The 470-nt window shown below is 65.7% G+C and overlaps 1 protein-coding gene across 1 annotated transcript in view; it reads right to left on the reverse strand.

The window, feature by feature from the left end:
- The window catches only part of ITPR1 (inositol 1,4,5-trisphosphate receptor type 1), a 227,042-nt gene that overhangs the window by 22,381 nt on the left and 204,191 nt on the right, over nucleotides 1–470 (reverse strand). Inside the window, 2 exon segments of the mRNA XM_015568305.1 lie at nucleotides 18–174; nucleotides 261–467. Coding sequence (XP_015423791.1) covers nucleotides 18–174; nucleotides 261–467 — 364 coding nt within the window.

The raw sequence follows: 470 nt of genomic DNA on the forward strand, positions 1-470 counted from the left end.
AACGCGAAGGCAGGTACCTCCCCGGGCGCCGCGGAACGGGTAGAAGAAGGCCACGAGCAGGTTCATGAGCACGGCCAGGTTGAAGGAGATGCTGCTCCAGAAGGACATGTTGCGGGCGCACCAGTACAGCACGGGCTGGGCTGCGAGGACGTGGGGGGCAGGTGAGCGTCCACCCTGCACCTCACCTTACAGGCACCCGTGCAGCACGGGCTGGGCTGCAGAGATGCAGGTGAGGGGGCACCCCCGCATCCCACGCTCACAGCAGTGGGGGCGTCGCGATCATACCGCTGGGAGTCACTCGCGCCCACTGTGTGCCCTCCCTGCGCCCCGCAGTCGTTGATCTTGCTGCCCTGCTCGTCGCGCTCGGTGGTGTAGTAGATGCGCAGTTTGGACTCCTTGGTGAGGAACTCGCAGATGCTGGGCACGGGGAAGACGATCTGCTCCATGGTGCGGTCCAGCCGGACGATCTG

The sequence above is a fragment of the Myotis davidii genome, unplaced genomic scaffold (assembly GCF_000327345.1).
Source record: "Myotis davidii unplaced genomic scaffold, ASM32734v1 scaffold663, whole genome shotgun sequence".
Classification (NCBI taxonomy): Eukaryota; Metazoa; Chordata; class Mammalia; order Chiroptera; family Vespertilionidae; genus Myotis; species Myotis davidii.